This window comes from Oncorhynchus mykiss, chromosome 8, assembly GCF_013265735.2.
Source record: "Oncorhynchus mykiss isolate Arlee chromosome 8, USDA_OmykA_1.1, whole genome shotgun sequence".
NCBI classification, from domain to species: domain Eukaryota; kingdom Metazoa; phylum Chordata; class Actinopteri; order Salmoniformes; family Salmonidae; genus Oncorhynchus; species Oncorhynchus mykiss.
The window spans coordinates 77709633-77730237 of NC_048572.1; the positions used below are offsets into that span (position 1 = coordinate 77709633).

Below are 20605 nucleotides of genomic sequence, written 5' to 3' on the forward strand. Positions count from 1 at the left end.
GAATCTGCACGGTCATTTAGCTGTACTGGTCAGGCTGAGGTATGAACTCCTCTGACAATGTTATCGTTGACAGTGCTGCGATGCATATCTTCCGCAGGGAGCTTTTGCGAACAGGTCTGAACAGGTCTGAGAGAACCAGACTGTGACTGTCACCTGAGCATTCGTGATCATGATTCAGCGAAAACAAGCCGGGTGAACTCTGTGTACACTTTGAGTGTGTGCCTGCGTGCTTAGGTGCGTGACTTGTGTATGCGTGTGTACAGTACATGTGTGAAGTGTGTTGGCAATTGTGTTTTGATTCATGCATTACATGTGCGCTAATTTGTGGATGGGAGTAGGATTGTACACAACACCTGCAGTCACAGTTACCATGAGCAGTAGAGGTGTGTCACAGGTGGGACCGACAGGAGGCTCTGGAGTGCGAAGCTGATTGGGTAAACTTAAATGGTATTCCCGCCCCCCCAGAAGATGATAGGTGAAACCAGCAATACGCTTGAAGAGAATAGGCTGGCTGGTAACAGGAGAAAGCTGCCTCTCCCTCTAGCCATCTATCAGCTGCCTCTCTGTAGGCTAAAGCCAGGTAGGAGACTAGAAGGACAGGCTGGGTGTATACTGCAACACAGTGGAGTACAGAGTTGCTACGTTTGAGAGTTGGTTTACATAGTCAGTGCAAATACCGTGTGGAGTAGAGAGGAGCTCAGTGGGAGTGGGAGAGACGCTTAACCACTCCAGACCATGAACATGGAGCATCGGAGGTTCTCCCTCGACAGCTCAGTGTGAGTATCAACCAATCAAACTTTAAAATAAGTGTTTTATTATTATGCATTACATATGGTGTTTCTGTACAGTTCTAGACAAGTTCAGTTAAACTCCAGCTGTAGAGACCATCACTGTTCGTTCTGTACAGGTTCAGTTAAACTCCAGCTGTAGAGACCATCACTGTTCGTTCTGTACAGGTTCAGTTAAACTCCAGCTGTAGAGACCATCACTGTTCGTTCTGTACAGGTTCAGTTAAACTCCAGCTGTAGAGACCATCACTGTTCGTTCTGTACAGGTTCAGTTAAACTCCAGCTGTAGAGACCATCACTGTTCGTTCTGTACAGGTTCAGTTAAACTCCAGCTGTAGAGACCATCACTGTTCCTTCTGTACAAGTTCAGTTCAACTCCAGCTGTAGAGACCATCACTGTTCATTCTGTACAGGTTCAGTTAAACTCCAGCTGTAGAGACCATCACTGTTGTTTCTGTTGAGGAAGTCGGAATGTCCCTTAACCGAATCTTGGATTTTCTAATAGGATATTACAGTATTTAGAACTGTACATTCCTCAAACGCACAGTAGTGCATACCACCTAGATGAGAACACACACATAGGCCATTCCAGCTGTTTTATTGCCATTTCACTAATGGTTTAGTCTGAATGGAGGACTCACCAGAGTTGAGGAAGAGAAGGAAGGAAGGGAACTTGTTTGTTTTCATTCCCCAAAATGCATTGCAGCCATAGCGCTCAGGACCCTCGTCCAGCCCCAGAAATAACAGGTTGGTCTAATCGGGAGCAGGTGAATCTGCTTCCTTCAGCAGATATCTATATACTCAAAGCTTTGTTGCATAAAGATTGTTTTGTGATGTTTCTGTGCATTTTATTTGGGTTTTCACATTAAAGTTAGACTTGTTGAACTGTAAATGTAACAGCTTTCGTTAGTTAGGCCTACATTGTCCGTACGGAGTGGAAAAATAATGAAGATGTTATCCTGGAATAGAATAAACAAAGATTTATATGTTGCACAGGAGGCTGGAACAGACTTCACGGGATGGCATCAAATATCTGGAAACCATGTGTTTGACCTATGTGTTACCATTCCACCGATTCTGCTCCAGTCATAAGAACGAGCCAGTTCTCCCCAATGAAGGTGCCACAACTTCCTGTCATATGTAGGATCTTAATTTGAGCACCCTGTTGCATGAGGACTTTCCTGAAAAGGATTAAATGTGATACTTGTAGTGTATTTGAGATTTAAAAAGGCTTCTAAAGTCTTTAAATCTAAACTTTGAAATGTCCTACTTGATTTTCCCTTACGAAAAATGTTTCAACCGCTACAAAAATGTCCATTATCCACATAATAATTCACTTTTCCTGTTGCTACAGGATTCTTTTCCTGATGTAGGAAACTGTCTCAAATTAAGATCCTACATCTGGACATGCATATTTAATGTCCATGGTTTGCTTTCTCCCATCCTCAGGCGCTTAAACATAATGCATAGAGTGTACAAAACTCTGCTCTTCCCATGACATAAACTGACCACCTATAATTCCTTATTTATTTGATTGTATTTTTATTTAACCTTTATTTAACTTGGCAGGTCAGTTTATTTACAATGACGGCCTACCCCGGCCAAACCCGGTCAACGCTGGGCCAATTGTGTGCCGCCCGATGGGACTCGCAATTACAGCTGGATGTGATGCAGCCTTATTGATGTCACTTGTTAAATCCAACTCAATATTAGGAAGGTGTTCTTAATGTTTTGTACACTCAGTCTATAACACCTACTTTGCATGTGAAATGTTCTGATCATTTGAATTGCAAATCTTCCTTTGACCTGGATGCCACGTCTTTTTAACACTTAAAGACATCCTCGGGCGATTTCGTTCACTTTTCCAGTTAAAAAGTGATATCCCAAGTATAAATACAGTAAAGTACACACACTAAAGGGTATAAAAACAACATGTTTTGAACAACATAGTGTTTTTTACACACAACTGCAAACTGCAAGGAGAAGGGCATTCAAGGAGTTGGTCTGATGGTAAGTTGTGACGTCATCGGCCTCCCCCTTGCCTGACGAACTATAGAGAACAGAAGAGGAAAGCCCCCCCCCCCCCCCCCCCCCCCCCCCCACCACCACACACACACACACTTTGTCATGAATGACCTGGACCACCTATTGAGATGTCCTTTTTGTTAAATCATTGAGGTGTTAAATGAGGTGAAAAATATATTTATTTGAGTGCCACTAAGGTGTAGTTGACTATCATAATGACTACTAGCTAGAACTGCTCTGGCAACCATTCTTCCTTATGGTTGTCTGATGGTATCAAGTTAGCCGGAGCTGCTGAGAATGTAAATAACAAGATATCTCACATCTCTAATAACTTATGTAACATGGTTGTGTAGGTTGCTTCCTGGAAAGTCAGAATTGACTTGAAATGATTAGAATCAAAATGATAACAATCAGGTGCATAGCTATGGGTATATTTTGGATTCTTGGTGCACATTTTTAAAAATGTTTTCATTAATGTAACAGCAGTTTTCACCAGCAGACAAAAAAAACTATGCCCATGGGTAGGTGAATCAGTTGAGGTTGAATCCACAAATTCAATCCACAACTTTATTGTCCCACTATGGGAAATTCTGCAAACCGCAATAAGGTTTATTACAAAATAAATATGACATATAGGTAAATAGAGTGTTTACAGACACATGGGGCAACACTGTGACGGTTTAGTGTCCTGTTCCTCCAGGTCCCTGAAGAATGGTGGTGGAGGAGGTAGTCTGGGCCGTAGGAGAGGCAGCCGCAGTAAGAAGAGCAAAGAGAAGTGGAAGAGTCTAGAGGAGGCCCAGCTGGAGATCCAGGAGCTGGGACACAGCCTGAACAGGAGCAACTCTCTCAGGTCAAAGGTTACTTCTGAAAACAAGTTTAATGACTAGAATAGGCCATGGACTGGGGGAAAGTACCAAAGCCTATGCAAGTCCATTGATCCGCTCTCAATCACTCCCTATCCATAGGTCAGAGACCATAGAGGAGGAGAGCTTCCACCCGCCTGATGGCGCCGTTGCCAAAAATGTAAGCACACCTGAAATATACAGGACAACGACCTGGAGGAGGGCTTTAGACAAGATGGTGCTGACAGACACAGTTGCACTGTTTCTAGCTCCTGGCCAACAACGAGCATTTCGCTGCACCTGCGATAATATCTGCAAATCTCGATACGCGACCAATAAACTTTTATTTGATTTGAGGGCCTAGCACTCCTTCTCCACTATATGTTTGGATTCTTGGTTCTGGCTTGGAAATGTCTCCTGATTGAATGCTTGATTGATTAATGAATTGGTTGATTGATTAACAGAGAGTTAGATCCTTTTCTCTCTCTATTGTAGAGTTTTGTGAAATACAACAAAACCTTCCACAAATTCTTCCGAGACATTCCTACAGAGGAGAAACTAACTCATGGTGAGTAGATCTCAGTACATGGTGAGTCTGGAACTTATTTATGGTTTCATCATCATTGTGGTAATGAAACTGTCTGGGCTGCATGTGGATTTATGTCTCGATTACAGAGCTATGAAGGAGTCCTCACAATCATTACTTAATGTGTTGGGACATTCATTATATTTAATTCCACATTTTGTGCTTTGTGCTCCTTGCTAACAACTAAACTTAAGCACTCACTCTTCACAATATTTAAATGTACCCCCAGCTGCATATATCACAGGTTATTCTGGGGATAAAGGTAAGTTTCAAGGAGAAACCTACGTGTCTCTCATTTGACTGTGTCCTCTGTCCTGGTTGTGTGTTTCAGTGTTCACCTGTGCCCTGCAGAAGGAGGTGTTGTATCATGGGAAGCTATTTGTGTCTGTCAACTACGTATGTTTTTACTCCTCCGTACTCCTCAAGGACACCAAGGTAAGAGATTAACATATAGTAGTATAGAGTAGAGTAGAATAGAGCAGAGTAGAGAAAAGCAGAGCAGAGTAGTCAGAGTAAAGCAGAGCAGAGTAGTCAGAATAGAGCAGAGTAGAATAGAGCAGAGTGGAGAAGAGCAGAGTAGAAAAGAGCAGACCAGAAAAGAGTAGTCAGAGTAGAGTAGAGCACAGCAGAGTATAGCAGAGGAGAGCAGAGCAGAGTAGAGCAGAATAGAGCAGAGCAGAGTAGAGTAAAGAAGAGCAGATTACAGAAGAGTAGAGTACAGCAGAGAAAAGCAGAATAGAGCAGAGCAGAATAGAGCAGATTAGAGAAGAGCGGAGTAGAGCAGAGCACATTAGAGAAGAGAAGAGTAGATTAGAGAAGAGCAGATTAGAGAAGAGTAAAAAAGAGTAGAGTAGAGCAGAGAAGAGCAGAATAGAGTAGAGCACAGTAGATTAGATGAGAGAAGAGCATAGCAGAGAAGAGCAGAGTAGAGGAGAGTAGATTGGAGAAGAGCAGATTAGAGAAGAGCATAGTATAGTAGAGAAGAGCAGAGCAGAATAGAGTAGAGAAGATTATAGTAGAGCACAGCAGAGAAAAGCAGAATAGAGCAGAGCAGAGTAAAGAAGAGCAGATTAGAGAACAGTATAGTGGAGAAGAGCAGAGCATAGAAGAGCAGAGAAGAGCAGAGCAGAATATAGTAGAGCACATCAGAGAAAAGCAGAATAGAGCAGAGCAGAGTAAAGAAGAGCAGATTAGAGAAGAGCATAGTAGAGAAGAGCAGAATAGAGTACAGTAGAGCAGAGTACAGTAGAGCAGAGAAGAGCACATTAGAGAAGAGTAGAGTAGAGCAGATTAGAGAAGAGCAGATTAGAGAAGAGTAAAGAATAGAAGGGTAGAGCAGAAAAGATCAGAATAGAGTAGAGCGGAGTAGAGCAGAGAAGAGCAGAGTAAAGAAGAGTAGAGTAGATTAGAGAAAAGCAGATTAGAGAAGAGCATAGTAGAGAAGAGCAGAGCAGAATAAAGTAGAGCAGAATAGAGTAGAGTAGAATAAAGTAGAGCAGAGAAGATCAGAGCAGAGAAGTGCAGAGCAGAATAGAGTAGAGCAGATTAGAGTAGAGTAGAGCACAGCAGAGAAAAGCAGAATAGAGCAGAGCAGAGTAAAGAAGAGCAAATTAGAGAAGAGATGTGCAGAGAAGAGTAGAGTAGAGCAGAATAGAGCAGAGTAGAGTAGAGCACAGCAGAGAAAAGCAGAATAGAGCAGAGTAGAGCAGAATAGAGTACAGTAGAGCAGAGTACAGTAGAGCAGAGTACAAGAAGATTAGAGAAGAGCAGATTAGAGAAGAGCGTAGTAGAGAAGAGCAGAGAAGCAGAGCAGAGTAGAGTAGAGTAGAGCAGAATGGAGTAGAGTAGAGCAGAATAGAGCAGAGTAGAGCAGAGAAGAGTAGAGTAGGGACCCTATTCAATCCGTATCACAGAAGTTCAGCTTTACAGTGTGATTGAAATTTAAAGGCAACGTTCCCACATTAGCGCAAGCTGCATTCACAGTAAACGCTGCATATGTCGGCTCAATCGGAAATGACTTCAGATTTCTATTGGGGAATCTGTAACTCTTCAGCCATCCAGACTGAATAGAGCCGTAGAGTAGACAACGGCAAGTTGGCCAACAAACAGTAGGTAGAAGTAGATGGTCTGTTGTGGTCTGTACCATGTGTTTTTGATGTAGTATCTGTGTCTTGTTGTAGGTTGAGGTCCATGTGTCCAGCGTAAAGGAAGTGAAGAAGCAGAACTCAGCCCTGTCTATGCTCTCCATCCGTACTACTGATGGAAACAAGGTCAGAAACAAACCCACAATGGCCCTGTTGTTCTTGTTCGAGTGAATGTGTCTGTGACTGTGTCTGCCTCTGTGTCTGCAGCTATGGGTGTGTCAGTGGTTGTGGTTGTGTCTGTGTGGTGGTGTGTCTGTGCCTGTGTGGTAGTGTGGTGTGTCTGTGTGGTGGTGTGGTGTTGTGTCTGTGGTGGTAGTGTGTATGTGTGGTGGTGTTGTGTCTGTGTGGTGGTGTGTTGTGTCTGTGGTGGTGGTGTGTCTGTGTGGTGGTGTGTTGTGTCTGTGTGGTGGTGGGATGTGTTGTGTCAGTGTGGTAGTGTGTCTGTGTCTGTGTGTTGTGGTGTGTATGTGTGTTGATGTATTTGTGTGCTGGTGTGTTGTGTCGGTATGGTGATTTGTCTGTGTGGTGGTGTGTTGTGTCTGTGTGGTGGTGTGTTGTGTCTGTGTGGTGGTGTGTCTGTGTGGTGGTGTGGTGGTGTGTTGTGTCTGTGTGGTGGTGTGTTGTGTCTGTGTGGTGGTGTGTGTGTGGTGATGTGTCTGTGTAGTGGTGTGTTGTGTCTGTGTAGTGGTGTGGTGTGTCTGTGTGGTGGTGTGTTGTGTCTGTGGTGGTGGTGTGTCTGTGGTGGTGGTGTGTATGTGTGGTGGTGTTTTGTGTCTGTGTGGTGGTGTGTTGTGTCTGTGTGGTGGCGGGATGTGTTGTGTCTGTGTGGTGTCGCTGTGGTGGTGTGTCTGTGTGTTGTGTCTATGTGGTGGTGTGTCTGTGTTGTGGTGTGTATGTGTGTTGATGTATTTGTGGGGTGGTGTGTTGTGTGCTGGTGTGTTGTGTCAGTGTGGTGATTTGTCTGTGTGGTGGTGTGTTGTGTCTGTGTTGTGGTTTGTCTGTGTGGTGTTGTGGTTTGTCTGTGTAGTGGTGTGTCTGTGGTGGTTTGTCTGTGTGGTGGTGTGTTGTATCTGTGTGGTGGTGTGTTGTGTCTGAGTGGTGGTGTGTTGTGTAGTCCCTCATTCTGTTTTGCCTCTGTTTCAGTATTCGTTTGTGTCTTTGCGGAACCGGAGAGTGTGTTATGAAATCCTGCAGTCTGTGTGTTCACAAGCACAGGTATACCCAAATGATCTCTCTCTGTCTCCCTTTCTCTCTTAAAAATACCATGCTATTGTTTGAGGAGAGTGCACAGTTATGAACTTAAAAATACCATGCTATTGTTTGAGGAGAGTGTACAGTTATGAACTTAAAAATACCATGCTATTGTTTGAGGAGAGTGCACAGTTATGAACTTAAAAATACCATGCTATTGTTTGAGGAGAGTGTACAGTTATGAACTTAAAAATACCATGCTATTGTTTGAGGAGAGTGCACAGTTATGAACTTAAAAATGCCATGCTATTGTTTGAGGAGAGTGTACAGTTATGAACTTAAAAATACCATGCTATTGTTTGAGGAGAGTGCACAGTTATGAACTTAAAAATGCCATGCTATTGTTTGAGGAGAGTGTACAGTTATGAACTTAAAAATACCATGCTATTGTTTGAGGAGAGTGCACAGTTATGAACTTAAAAATACCATGCTATTGTTTGAGGAGAATGTACAGTTATGAACTTAAAAATACCATGCTATTGTTTGAGGAGAGTGTACAGTTATGAACTTAAAAATACCATGCTATTGTTTGAGGAGAGTCCACAGTTATGAACTTAAAAATGCCATGCTATTGTTTGAGGAGAGTGCACAGTTAGGAACTTAAAAATACCATGCTATTGTTTGAGGAGAGTGCACAGTTAGGAACTTAAAAATGCCATGCTATTGTTTGAGGAGAGTGCACAGTTAGGAACTTAAAAATACCATGCTATTGTTTGAGGAGAGTGTACAGTTATGAACTTAAAAATACCATGCTATTGTTTGAGGAGAGTGTACAGTTATGAACTTAAAAATGCCATGCTATTGTTTGAGGAGTGCACAGTTATGAACTTAAAAATACCATGCTATTGTTTGAGGAGAGTGTACAGTTATGAACTTAAAAATGCCATGCTATTGTTTGAGGAGTGCACAGTTATGAACTTAAAAATGCCATGCTATTGTTTGAGGAGAGTGCACAGTTATGAACTTAAAAATGCCATGCTATTGTTTGAGGAGAGTGCACAGTTATGAACTTAAAAATATCATGCTATTGTTTGAGGAGTGCACAACAACAACATGCTTTTATCACGACAACTTGTTTGATAGATTCACCTGTGAAGGTAAATAATGTACTTACATTCAGTAATCTGGCTCTGATTTGTCTTCCTGAGGGTTCCACAGATAAAATGTAGCACAGTTTTGTTTGATAAAATCTATTTTTATATTCAAATGTAGGAACTGGGTTCTATAGTTTGAACCCCGGATGTGTCTCGTTTTGTTCTATTATCTATACAATAGGCTATCACTGATTTTGGCCCAATATTCCTGACATATTACCTCTTTCAAGGAGCTCTCTGTTTTGAGAGGATTATTTTTGCCTGAAAACCTGTAGGCCTTCCTATAAAAAAACAACTCTGCATCCCTGCCCAACCTGGAAAGAGTGGCCGAAGGGTGTTGAGCATCCCCATCCCCTGTTGGCCTGCTCTCCAGGCACCATCGCATGAGCCTGAAACCACACTCTGGCCAAACTCGTGTTTCTAAAAGTGGATTCAAATGCCTAGTAAGGCCTTTTAGTTTCGCTTTTATTTCATTGTAATTCTTTCCTATATGCGCAATTTATAGTCTATAATAATTTTATCAACAAAATGTTGTTTAAATGCTAAGCGCTCAATGCTTCACAATGTATTTCTTTGTAGGCTATAGCCTTGAAATCATTGAAATAATAGGCTAATAATATATCCTAAACCATTTATTTTAGGCTACATGTCTGGATTCTGACCTATTTAGCGTGTTCCTGTGCTGTTTAATACGACATATAGGCTATTTTTAATTATGAGCGCTTCTTACATTTCCCCTTTTTATGTTTATTCAAATACTTTATATTTGAATCATATGGTTTAGTTTCAATACTTGAAAACCAAGTGTTGGGTTCAGTTAGTCACAGAAAGAGATGGGTGTTGGTTAAATTGTGAAGTTAATAAATGGAGCGAATATCGAGCGGCACTTTGTTTCTCCTGTGAGCGAGGAGCATTTTTTAGTGGAGCGTGCTCAATCGCGTTTACAGACTCTGGTTTCCACAACAGCTGGGGGAGCAGGTGGAGAATGGCAACAGCAGTCCCCACTTCTCAGGAGAGAACGGCGTTGATGGCGTGGATCGGGACACAGTAAGAATTTCACTGATGAACTCGATGTCATCCTATCCTTTTCCTCCCACCATGTAGCTTCCTGCACTGCCCTGTTTTCTTCAATCAGTGCCATCCAAGAAAGTGCACTTTGTAACTATTCATAACTCACTGTGAAAATTCCAGAGTACACATTCACTTGTTTTGTGTTATTAATCAAGAAACCATTTATACTGACCAGGAGATGTTTGTATAAGGACATGTTTTAACCCTTCCCTGCCGACAGATCTCCAGCAATTCCAGCCGGGAGGACAGTGTGGAGCGGAGCCTTCCTATAGAGGCCGTCTACTCTGACCTGCCCAGCAGCGGTAAGAGAGAACATCTTAAAAAGACCGTTAAGACAGACGAGAAAAATAAATGAGGGGTGAGAGCCATAACAGACGACATACAAGAGATATATGAATATGATGGAATATTAATCATAACGAACCTGGGAAGGACAGCACCACTCCTAGAAGCAGAATCAGCAAAGCTCAGGATAATCAGTTCACATTCACAGAGCAGGAAGACTCAGGTAGTTAAACACACACTGAAGCAGACACAGATACAGACATGCACACACACACTCATTCACAAGCACATGCACATATACTCAGACATACCCCACATTTAAAAATTGTTTGGATGGCCTGTTGTCTTCTTTTTCTCTGGAACAGCTGACTCGTGGGTTTGGATCGTCACTGAAAGGGTTAAAACCCTCCTACTTATCAGAGATATGCGCAACCTCAATGTCCTCCTATCCATCTGTCTGTTTCTGTGAGTACTCCTCTCTTCTCTGTCCCTCTCCTCTCCATCTATCTGTTCCTGATCTCCATCTCTATCCTCTCCATTCCCCTCCCCTGAAACTAGATCTATAGGTGCTGAAGCCCTTGCATCACCTTTCATCTTTTCTCACAAACATACTGCCACGTGTGAGAATGGGTGTGTAACTCTTCAAACATACTGCCACGTGTGAGAATGGGTGTGTTACTCTTCAAACATACTGCCACGTGTGAGAATGGGTGTGTTACTCTTCAAACATACTGCCACGTGTGAAAAAAGAAGAATGTGATGGGGGCAGAATGTGGTCAGATCATCAAATAATTGGCATCCACATTCCGATTACAGAATTTCCACGTGGGCGAGAATATTATAAAAAAATTAAAAAATATATTTAACTAGGTTAAGTTAAGAACAAATTCTTATTTACAATGACGGCCTACCCCGGCCAAACCCGGACTACGCTGGGCCAATTGTGCGCCACCCTATGGGACTCCCAATAACGGCCGGTTGTGATACAGCCTGGATTTGAACCAGGGTGTCTGTAGTGACGCCTCTTGCACTGAGATGCAGTGCCTTAGACCCCTGTGCCACTTGGGAGAACCAAATATTGGAAATATTATCCAAGCCTACTGAATTACAAGCTGTTTTTAACCAAAACAAAGGATTTTCTAACTGACTTTGTCCTGCGTAACATAGTTACAGCGGATCCCCTTATTCTATGGGACCCTTTTAAATGTGCCTTCAGAGGTCGTGCAATTCAATATTTATCCTTAAAACAAAAACAATTTCAGTCAAAAGAGTTCGTATTAACAAAGAAAATATCGGAAATAACAGAACAGATAGATACCAATAAAAAAGTACCATCTAGGTACAGAATAAGTTAAAGGAAAAACAGAAAGAAATGGAGGAACTTATCGGGAACAATCAAAAATATAAAAAAATGGATGGAAATGGTGAAAAATGCACCAAATTATTTTTTAATCTTCAACATAGAAATGCTAACAAAAATAATTTACAGAAACTTGTTAAAAATGATGAAGTCATCCATGATTACCCCATTTCCACTGTGAAGTTAACTGTAAGGAATATTTAGTGTAAAATGATACAGCTGTACAGAAAGACTTGTGCAAATTAATTGCTTAAAAAATCATACAAAGTGATTTTCTGGATTTTTGTTTTAGATTCCGTCTCTCACAGTTGAAGTGTACCTATGATAAAAATTACAGACCTCTACATGCTTTGTAAGTGGGAAAACCTGCAGTGTATCAAATACAGTGGGGAGAACAAGTATATCAGACTGTGTATTATGGGAATGACAAAACAATTATATATTATAATTTTATAATTATATTGTTAACCAGTTTATAATAGCAAAAAAGGCTCCTCAGAGTTTTGTGGTATATGGCCAATATTCCACGGCTAAGGGCTATGTCCAAAGAACACCCATTAGCTGTGGTATATTGGCCATAAACCACACCTCCAGGGCCTTGTTGTTTAATCATAGCAGTCAAAACAAGTTAAATCGACATCCATTAATAGAAAATTATCTGGAGAGTTTAATAAGGGCGATTTATCTTCTGTCTTGGACATATTCTCAAACTTGTAGGAATTATTATTTTGTTGGAAAACCAAATTTTGCTCTTAGCCTATGTCGATAAAGATTAAGTAGATATTTCTTCTTAATTCGCTCAATTACGTTATGGAAAATGGTTTCATGGATACATGTGGTAACTCCTCTAACTGCTAAAACATTTATTTTGAGTAGTTCTCAGGCCTTGTGTGTGGGTTTTCAGAGGTCTTTTGGTTAGAAATTTGAACTGGACCTGGCAACGCTGACCATGACAGTAAACCCGTAGAGTTCTTTCAGAACAGGGCAGAGTGCTTCAGGAAACAGTGCTTCGATAGTGGAAGTCAGTCAGCATCAAAGTATTGTTGTTCTTTTATAACAGGTGATACGCAGAAATAAGGGAGTACATGTGAGTTTCTCTTTCAAACAATTCCCTTGTACACAGCTAATAGCTAGATAGCCAAAGCAAGCTAGCTAACTACTGATAGTGAAACTCTAAGTAACTACATATGAAGATGAAAAATGCAGGCCTACATCTTACTGTAGAAATTATTGGTGAAAACAAGTCTAGGTTGAAACTAATGCTGTTAAAATACAAGTGGGCTTTAATTTTTCATCTGTACTGTTACTTAGGGATGCATTATCAAGAAATGAGGTTGTGTGTGTGTTTTCTGGTCTACATCTGTGATGTGATCAATCAGTGTATTCAGAAAGAAAATATATTTTAACAGCCTCAGTTCCAACCTAGACAGATACGTTTTTAATGGGAAAAAATAAACATGCTATTTATATTATTATATTTCATTTCATTACCCATATTTACATATAGTCACATGCTTGGGCCCCAGGCTGAAAAAGAACCCTTGTTCCAGTGAAAACCTTCCAAGAAGAGTGGAGGCTATTATAGCAACAAAGGGGGGACCAACTCCATATTAATGCCCATGACCTTGGAATGAGATGTTCGATGAGCAGGTGTCCACATACTTTTGGTCATGTAGTGTATTTTAAGTTCAGGAATGGTGGGATGGATTGAGAGTAGCTGAGGGATGGGATGGACTGAGTGTAGCTGAGGGGTGGGGTTAAAAAGATAGGTGGGATGGACTGAGGGTAGCTGAGGGGTGGGGTTAGGGAGATAAGTGGGATGGACAGAGTACCTGAGGGGTGGATTTAAAAGCTTATGTTCTATAATAATATAGTGTATAATGTGCTATCTATCCAGACGTAATGTATATCAAATTACTTTACTCTTGCTATGTAACTTCTACAGTAGAAAAAAAACTATATCATGTATGTAAAATGAAAGAAAAGCTTTGTTCTCCGAAGACGGGGGATGGGCCAAGAAAATCTAAATAGAGTCACATATCATTCCGTTATTCAGGATCACAGACAAGTATTTTTCCAAGAAGTGTAGGTATCTTCCCAACAGTCTATCTGGTACAGTGGGGCAAAAAAGTATTTAGTCAGCCACAAATTGTGCAAGTTCTCCCACTTAAAAAGATGAGAGGCCTGTAATTTTCATCATAGGTACACTTCAACTATGACAGACAAAATTAGAAGAAAAAAAATCCAGAAAATCATATTGTAGGATTTTTTATGAATTTATTTGCAAATTATGGTGGAAAATAAGTATTTGGTCACCTACAAACAAGCAAGATTTCTGGCTCTCACAGACCTGCAACTTCTTCTTTAAGAGGCTCCTCTGTCCTCCACTCATTACCTGTATTAATGGCACCTGTTTGAACTTGTTATCAGTATAAAAGACCTGTCCACAACCTCAAACAGTCACACTCCAAACTCCACTATGGCCAAGACCAAAGAGCTGTCAAAGGACACCAGAAACAACATTGTAGACCTGCACCAGGCTGGGAAGACTGAATCTGCAATAGGTAAGCAGCTTGGTTTGAAGAAATCAACTGTGGGAGCAATTATTAGGAAATGGAAGACATACAAGACCACTGATGATCTCCCTCGATCTGGGGCTCCACGCAAGATCTCACCCGTGGGGTCAAAAGAACGGTGAGCAAAAATCCCAGACCCACACGGGGGGACCTAGTGAATGACCTGCAGAGAGCTGGGATCAAAGTAACAAAGCCTACCATCAGTAACACACTACGCCGCCAGGGACACAAATCCTGCAGTGCCAGACGTGTCCCCCCTGCTTAAGCCAGTACATGTCCAGGCCCATCTGAAGTTTGCTAGAGAGCATTTGGATGATCCAGAAGAAGATTGGGAGAATGTTATATAGTCAGATGAAACCAAAATAAAACTTTTTGGTAAAAACTCAACTCGTCGTGTTTGGAGGACAAAGAATGCTGAGTTGCATCCAAAGAACACCATACCTACTGTGAAGCATGGGGGTGGAAACATCATGCTTTGGGGCTGTTTTTCTGCAAAGGGACCAGGACGACTGATCCGTGTAAAGTAAAGAATGAATGGGACCATGTATCGTGAGATTTTGAGTGAAAACCTCCTTCCATCAGCAAAGGGCATTGAAGATGAAACGTGGCTGGGTCTTTCAGCATGACAATGATCCCAAACACACCACCCGGGCAACGAAGGAGTGGCTTCGTAAGAAACATTACAAGGTCCTGGAGTGGCCTAGCCAGTCTCCAGATCTCAACCCCATAGAAAATCTTTGGAGGGAGTTGAAAGTCTGTGTTGCCCAGCAACAGCCCCAAAACATCACTGCTCTAGAGGAGATCTGCATGGAGGAATGGGCCAAAATACCAGCAACAGTTTGCGAAAACGTTACAGAAAACGTTTGTTCTCTGTCATTGCCAACAAAGGGTATATAACAAAGTATTGAGATAAAGTTTTGTTATTGACCAAATACTTATTTTCCACCATAATTTGCAAATAAATTCATTAAAAATCCTACAATGTGATTTTCTGGAGAGAAGAAAATCTCATTTTGTCTGTCAAAGCTGAAGTGTACCTATGATGAAAATTACAGGCCTCTCTCATCTTTTTAAGTGGGAGAACTTGCACAATTGGTGGCTGACAAAATACTTTTTTTGCCCCACTGTACGTTGTCTTTCTGGATTGGCTCGGAGCCGTTGAGGAATGGACCCTGCTACCTGATTGGCTGTTTATAGCTGGGTTAATTGCTGAACAGATGAGGAGATAGGTTGGTTCTCTGAGCACAGGGTGTTCTCCAGATGTTCAAGGCTGTAATACACTGAACTTTTACCCATAAAGCCAGGTGTTGGTTCCTCTCAAGGGTTCTTCGCTCTTACCCAGATAGATTTTCCTTGCTACAGTCTCCTGTGCTTGCTCTTTCATTAGTTACCTGTGGACTGTGGAGGATAGATGAAATTGTTTGTTTGTGCTTTGCCAATACCTTCTAATTGCCCCTCAGGCGATTCATCAAGTCATATTGAATTGCACACATTACACTGATAGATTATACACCACACGCAGAACCATAGCACTGTGGAGAAATTGCCTTTCAGATGAAACATTATTCAACAATATAAACGTTAAAGAATAGGAAAATAAACACTTCCCCTTGTTATAGTATTATTATGTTTTCATAACACTAATGTCAAGGGAGAAGAAAAGGTTATCAGTACACACACCCGAGGCTCATAACTAAACACGTCATAACAGCAGTTAAATAGTCATAGCACTTTGTGACATCTGTTGAAGTAAAAAAATAAAAAGAAGTTTATAAATACATTTGATTGAAATAACCGATATCTGTGACAATTATGTCTGCATATTTACCCAGACTTCTGTTTGAACAACTAACTTGTAGCCTAACAAATATGGATTGCCCAGGGAGGTTTCCTGTAAAAGATTAGGGAAGGGAAAGGTGATACCTAGTTAGTTGCACATTCAACCGAAACGTTTCTTCTTGCATTTAACCCAACCCCTCTGAATCAGAGAGGTGCGGGGGCTTGCCATAATCCACATCCAAAACACCCAGGGAGCAGTTGTTGGGGGTTAACTGCCTTGCTCAAAAGGCAGAACGGCACATTTTTAAAACCTCGCAAGCCCAGGATTCAAACCAGTAACCTTTCGGTTACTGGCCCAACGCTCTTAACAGCTAGGCTACCTACCGCTGTCTGTTCTTGATTGGCATACAGTACTTATGCCTGGTTCCTCATGATTGATCTGCACTGAGCAATCGGTGCCATCAACGAGAGTGCACTCAGGTATGGATCGCCCAGGGAGGTTTAACAGTTCAGAGTAATACTGAGTGCTGAGTGACACAGGTGAAAGTAAAACACAAGCTATCAGGAAGTACTGTATCTTACCCATCAAACTGTTTTCACATTAAAACCACCACCTCTTTTGTGTACGTGTGTGTCTGTGTAGGGCGGTGTTGCTAATACTGTCATCGGGGTACATCGGTTTGCGGATCGTAGCTCTGGAGGAGCAGCTGAGTTCTCTAGGAGCCCTGCCGGAGCTCTCCATACACCTCAGAGAGTGAGTACGCACACACACTATGGGGTGGTTTTCCACAGATGACTATGCTCTGATGTGAATTTCAAGGAACTACAAACTTTGACCATTTAAAACCATTCAAGGTAGATCAAACCGGTTTTGTAGACAGAGAGAGAGTTCTCAGACAGAGGTACCGTATCAGCAGCAGAGATCACAGTACGTTAGGTCGTCACAGTACGTTAGGTCGTCACAGGAGGTTAGGAGAAAAACGGGCCCAGAGGAATGACACCTGTTTTCCAAGAAATCACTCCACTATTACATAATCAATGGGGACACCCATGGTGAGTATTTGAGTCTTCACTTTCATGATTAAAGGTGTGTGCGAGCGAACTTGTGCATGAGTATACATGATAATATCTGAGAGAGTGATTTGGTTCCTCCTCTCACTGCTCCATCCTCATTCCAGGGAACAGGAAACAGCCTGACGAGACCTACAGCCAGGGAGGATTGGCCATTTGGATATTCTGGCAAATACCAGACGGGCTGGACCATTTTTTTGTTGGGTGGGCTGGTTGAAAATGGACACTTTTTATTATATATATATTTTTTAACGTTTGTTAAGATAGAAATTGTAAAAAAAAATAACACTAATAATTCTGTTATGCTAATATGCCCGGAGTATACAAAACATTAAGATGGACCGGTCCGGTTTTCTGCTAGGCTGAGGTCACACAAACTCACATTGAAAGTCAAACACAGCATCAGCAAAGATGACCTGCTTCAACTCTGTCATCAGTTAGACAGCCAAGATCATGGATCATTAAAAAAATGAAAAGGGTGCCTGTAAACGTAGAAAGAGCATATTCTACATTGTCACTTCACTGAAAAACATCTGAATTTTGGGACAGCTAAAGAAATGATTTTGCCAAACAGTGAAGTGCATTATCCTCATGATTCCTGTAATGAAAGTGTCTTCCCTATGCCCTCGCTGGGGCCTACTGCTGTGGTGAGCGAGCCACTCTCCTCTCCTTCCACACACTCGAGAGAAACATTTATTCTGATCATATAACATTTCAAAATGAAATTGCGGGAAAAAAACACAGCTTTGGAAGCTTCATCCAATTGTCCCTGTCGAAGAGAGGAGGGTTTCAGCTTTCTGTCGGTATAATCTTTATTTCTCAACTCTCATTAGCAACTATTTTACAATCAAGACATTTTATATGGCTTTGAGATATGGAGTGGAGTGTGCTCAAAACATGCACCAGCATAGGCCTCATGGGTAGTAGCCTACAACTGGACGTTTTTTTAGGACATTACAATTACGGTTGGATGAATACATGGCTACTAGCAGTGGGTATCACAGGCGGCTGGGGGCACCTTAATTGTGGAAGACGGCTCATAGTAATGGCTACAATGGAGTTAATGGAATGGTATCAAACATATCAAAAACATTGTTGTTTCAAAGTGCTTGATACCATTCCATTTACGGCATTCCAGACATCTTTATGAGCCATCCTCCCCTCACTAGCCTCCGGTGGTGGGTAATATATTTAGAGTTTGATCTAATTAATGCGTTTTGAGTTTCCACTTCCTCAGGTGTTGAACCACAAATTAATTAGCCTATGATTTTAGTTAGTGCACATAAAACATGTAATTCATCTCTGGAACAAACAAAAAAACGAATATGGATATTCTGGAATCCTATTTTGACAGTAAAATAGCAACTATAGTCTAATTGTCAACCCAAAATTCATGACAATCACTGGATTTGCACATCAAAATATCTTGAATCATGCTTAGACATGTTTCTTGAGCTAGTGGCGTGCGCAGTGGTGGGCCAATGTGAATGAAATAGCAGAGGAAAATGATTTTCCCAGTGCGGCCCTGCCTACAGTAGGAAGACTAAATACCAAAGACACAGTACAACAAACTACAGTATATAAAGGGTCTCAATTAATATGTAATCTCATGAGCTGGGCAATTGTTAATATATATATTTATGTGGGTCCCCTGATCATTTGAGGAGACAGATCACTTAAACCTCAAATATGGAAAACCTTGACTTCACACAAAGCAGCTTTTTGTTGTTGTTGCTAGCCTATATTTCATAGGATCTTTTTTTTTGTTGTTGCTAGCCTATATTTCATAGGATCTTTTTGTTGTTGTTGCTAGCCTATATTTCATAGGATCTTTTTGTTGTTGTTGCTAGCCTATATTTCATAGGATCTTTTTTTGTTGTTGTTGCTAGCCTATATTTCATAGGATATCTTTTTGTTGTTGTTGCTAGCCTATATTTCATAGGATCTTTTTGTTGTTGTTGCTAGCCTATATTTCATAGGATCTTTTTGTTGTTGTTGCTAGCCTATATTTCATAGGATCTTTTTGTTGTTGTTGCTAGCCTATATTTCATAGGATCTTTTTGTTGTTGTTGCTAGCCTATATTTCATAGGATCTTTTTGTTTGTTGCTAGCCTATATTTCATAGGATCTTTTTGTTGTTGTTGCTAGCCTATATTTCATAGGATCTTTTTGTTGTTGTTGCTAGCCTATATTTCATAGGATATCTTTTTGTTGTTGTTGCTAGCCTATATTTCATAGGATATCTTTTTGTTGTTGTTGCTAGCCTATATTTCATAGGATATCTTTTTGTTGTTGTTGCTAGCCTATATTTCATAGGATATCTTTTTGTTGTTGTTGCTAGCCTATATTTCATAGGATATCTTTTTGTTGTTGTTGCTAGCCTATATTTCATAGGATATCTTTTTGTTGTTGTTGCTAGCCTATATTTCATAGGATCTTTTTGTTTGTTGCTAGCCTATATTTCATAGGATCTTTTTGTTTGTTGCTAGCCTATATTTCATAGGATCTTTTTGTTTGTTGCTAGCCTATATTTCATAGGATCTTTTTGTTTGTTGCTAGCCTATATTTCATAGGATCTTTTTGTTTGTTGCTAGCCTATATTTCATAGGATCTTTTTGTTGTTGTTGCTAGCCTATATTTCATAGGATCTTTTTGTTGTTGTTGCTAGCCTATATTTCATAGGATCTTTTTTTGTTGTTGTTGCTAGCCTATATTTCATAGGATATCTTTTTTTTAAAAATGTCAGTCCACTACTAAAATCAATTTGGTTTACGGCACTATTCGTTGGTCTCAGCTTAACTGGTAATGAATATGTTGTTCTCTTTGTAAAGGAATAATGTAAGTCAGAAGTGACTTTAATCTGAAATTTGCTGGCAAATTAAATTATTTAATGACAACTTTTACTTCTTAATTAATAGAATGACTCCATGGCATCTTTCTGTCAGTGGCACTAACAGGCCAGCAGGGGGCACTCTCCCCTCAAAACCAAGAGCAATGAAACAGAAATACTGTACACCATGATTAGTACTATATCAATCAGTGTAGTATACTTTCAATGTATACAAGTGTATTTAAAATAAGCTACCAATAAGCCATTCAAAAAAATATTCAACACAGTTCTTGAATGTCTGTAAATAAAAATATATTGATAGTTCATACACAAGGCACTGTAATTAGAGGCAAGAAAAAGTATGTGAACCCTTTGAAGTTACCTGGATTTCTGCATACATTTTACATATCATTTGACGACAATAGACAAACAGTGTGCTTAAACTAATAACACATTCTATTTTTTTTGTCTATATTGAATACATCATTTAAACATTCAGTGTATGTTGGGAAAAGTATGTGAACCACTAGGCTAATGACTTCTCCAAAAGCTAATTGGAGTCAACTAACCTGGAGTCCAATCAATGAGACAAGATTGGAGATGTTGGTTTAAGCTGCCCTGCCCTATAAAAATCTCACAAAATTAGATTTTGATATTCACCAGAAGCATTGCCTTATGTGAAACATGCCTCGAACAAAAGAGATTTCAGAAGACCAAAGATTTGTTTACTTGCATAAAGCTGGAAAAGGTTACAAAAGTATCTCTAAAAGCCTTGATGTTCATCAGTCCACAGTAAGATCAACTCTATATATGGAGAAAGTTCATCACTGTTGCTACTCTCCCTAGGAGTGGCCGTCCTGCAAAGATGACTGCAAGAGCACAGCGCAGAATGCTCAATGAGGT

The 20605-nt window shown here is 40.7% G+C and overlaps 1 protein-coding gene across 1 annotated transcript; it reads left to right on the forward strand.

Annotated features, from left to right (window-relative positions):
• The first annotated feature begins 506 nt into the window (after nucleotides 1-506).
• Nucleotides 507-18691, forward strand: LOC110530682 (GRAM domain-containing protein 2B-like). Its single transcript, XM_036986335.1, has 12 exons — nucleotides 507-776; nucleotides 3514-3663; nucleotides 3779-3836; nucleotides 4151-4223; nucleotides 4573-4676; nucleotides 6422-6511; nucleotides 7529-7600; nucleotides 9697-9777; nucleotides 10022-10103; nucleotides 10452-10551; nucleotides 16445-16555; nucleotides 16980-18691. The coding sequence occupies exons 1-12, from the start codon at nucleotides 736-738 to the stop codon at nucleotides 16996-16998; spliced, it is 981 nt and encodes a 326-aa protein (XP_036842230.1). The 5' UTR covers nucleotides 507-735; the 3' UTR covers nucleotides 16999-18691.
• The last annotated feature ends 1914 nt before the right edge of the window (nucleotides 18692-20605 follow it).